This window comes from Nothoprocta perdicaria, unplaced genomic scaffold, assembly GCF_003342845.1.
Source record: "Nothoprocta perdicaria isolate Ctin4 unplaced genomic scaffold, notPer1 scaffold_398, whole genome shotgun sequence".
NCBI classification, from domain to species: domain Eukaryota; kingdom Metazoa; phylum Chordata; class Aves; order Tinamiformes; family Tinamidae; genus Nothoprocta; species Nothoprocta perdicaria.
The window spans coordinates 1-1,728 of record NW_020455641.1 but is presented as its reverse complement, the minus strand read 5'-3'; the positions used below and the strand labels follow the sequence as shown (position 1 = coordinate 1,728).

The 1,728-nt window shown below is 72.9% G+C and overlaps 1 protein-coding gene across 1 annotated transcript in view; it reads left to right on the top strand.

The window, feature by feature from the left end:
- The window catches only part of AGAP2 (ArfGAP with GTPase domain, ankyrin repeat and PH domain 2), a gene marked incomplete at its 3' end in the record, with an annotated part of 12,867 nt that extends 11,146 nt beyond the window's left edge, over window positions 1-1,721 (top strand). The window contains exons 8-12 of the mRNA XM_026045080.1: window positions 23-185; window positions 274-384; window positions 825-971; window positions 1,301-1,360; window positions 1,602-1,721. Coding sequence (XP_025900865.1) covers window positions 23-185; window positions 274-384; window positions 825-971; window positions 1,301-1,360; window positions 1,602-1,721 — 601 coding nt within the window. The remainder of the gene's footprint in view (window positions 1-22; window positions 186-273; window positions 385-824; window positions 972-1,300; window positions 1,361-1,601) is intronic.
- Between the last annotated feature and the right edge of the window lie 7 nt (window positions 1,722-1,728).

The window sequence follows — 1,728 nt, the reverse complement described above, 5'->3', positions numbered from 1 at the left end:
GCCCTGCCCGGCCCCGCGCCAGGATTACATCCACAGCGCCCACGGCAAGGAGATGGACCTGCTGCGCACCACGGTCAAGGTGCCCGGCAAGCGCCCGCCGCGCGCCATCTCCGCCTGCGGCCCCGCGGCCAGCATCAACGGGCTGCTCAAGGACGTGGCCGGCGTGCAGGCACCCGAGGGCGGCGGTGAGCGGCCGGCGGGGCTGGGAGGCGGCACCGTCCCCGGGGCACCCTGCCCGGCTCCGGGCCGCTCATCCCTGTGCGCCGGCCGCAGGCAGCACCTCGCCCGTGGCGCTGAGCGTCCCGCCGGAGCCGGGCGCCAAGGGCAAGGAGCGCTCGCTGCAGCGCTGCGCCTCCGCCTCCAGCGCCAAGCTGCCCAGCAGCGGTGAGTGCCCGGCCCCTGCCCGCTCCTGCTTGCTAGGGCACAGCCCCTGGCTGCCCAGGAACCTGGGGACACGATGGTCCCACTGAGCCCCGGGGGCTCTGGTGGCCCTGGAGAGCCCAGAGACCTCCATGGGGCCTGGGGGACCTGGTGGCCGTGGTGGCCCCAGTGCCCAGTGATCACAGTGGCCCTTGTGATGGTCCTTATGGTCCTGGTGGCCCTTAACGGTCGTGGTGGCCCTTGTGAGACCACAGGGACCCGGTGGTCTCCATGGCCCCGGTGTTCCCAGGGAGACCTGTGGTCCTGGTGGCCCCAGCGAGTCTGTTGATGCCGGTGGCCCCGGTGAACTTGGTGGCCCCAGGGACYCCGTGGGACTCATGGGTGCTCGGGTCCCTGGGGAGCCCGGTGGCTCCGATGGCCCCGGTGACCCCCCCGCCCCCCAGAGGCTCCCCCCAGCTCCGAGGCCATCTCCAGCCCCGGCAGCGCGGGCAGGGAGCCGCCGCCGTCGCCCATGATGGACAGGAAGAAGCACCGGCGGAAGAAGCTCTCGACGCCCTCCAAGACGGAGGGCTCCGCGGGCCAGGCGGAAGGTGAGCGCCCCGGCGCCGCTGCCCGGGCACCGCGGGGCCGCTGGCCACGGCGGCGCTAGCCCAGGGCCACGGGGACGGTGCCGCGCGCTGGGCTGCCCCAGGGCTCCAGCAGAGCATCCCTGGGCACCGGGAGGCGACGGGCAGCGCTTGTGCCACCGCCTGCGCCCCGTCCCCGCCACGGGGCCACCGCTGCCACCTCCGTGCCCGGCACGTCCCCCTCTTGCTCGCTCTGCCAGTGCCGCCCCAGGCTCCTCTCGTGACTCTCTCTCCTCCTTGTGCCTCTCTCCCCCTTCGCTCTCTCTGCTCTCGCTGCCTGGGACCCTCCGCAGCCAAGCGCAAAATGTGGAAATTAAAAAGCTTTGGTAGTTTAAGAAATATTTATAAAACAGGTAACGCGGCCCGCGGGCGGCTCCCCTCGTGCATGCGGCTCCGCCGTCCCCGCTGYCSCCGCTGTCCCCGCTGTCCCCGGGGGATCGGGGCGGGGGTCGTGGCCGGGCCCTGTGGGTGCTGCCACCCGCTGCCACCCGCTGCCGTGGGGCGGGCTGGGGGTCCCCGAGGTGGGGCGGGCTGGGGGTCCCCGGAAGGGCCCGTAGCCGGTGCCAGCCGCCCGCCCGGGGCTCTCGCCCGCAGAGGAGGAGAACTTCGAGTTCATCATCGTGTCGAGCACGGGGCAGACGTGGCACTTCGAGGCGAGCAGCTTCGAGGAGCGCGACGCCTGGGTGCAGGCCATCGAGAGCCAGATCCTGGCCAGCCTGCA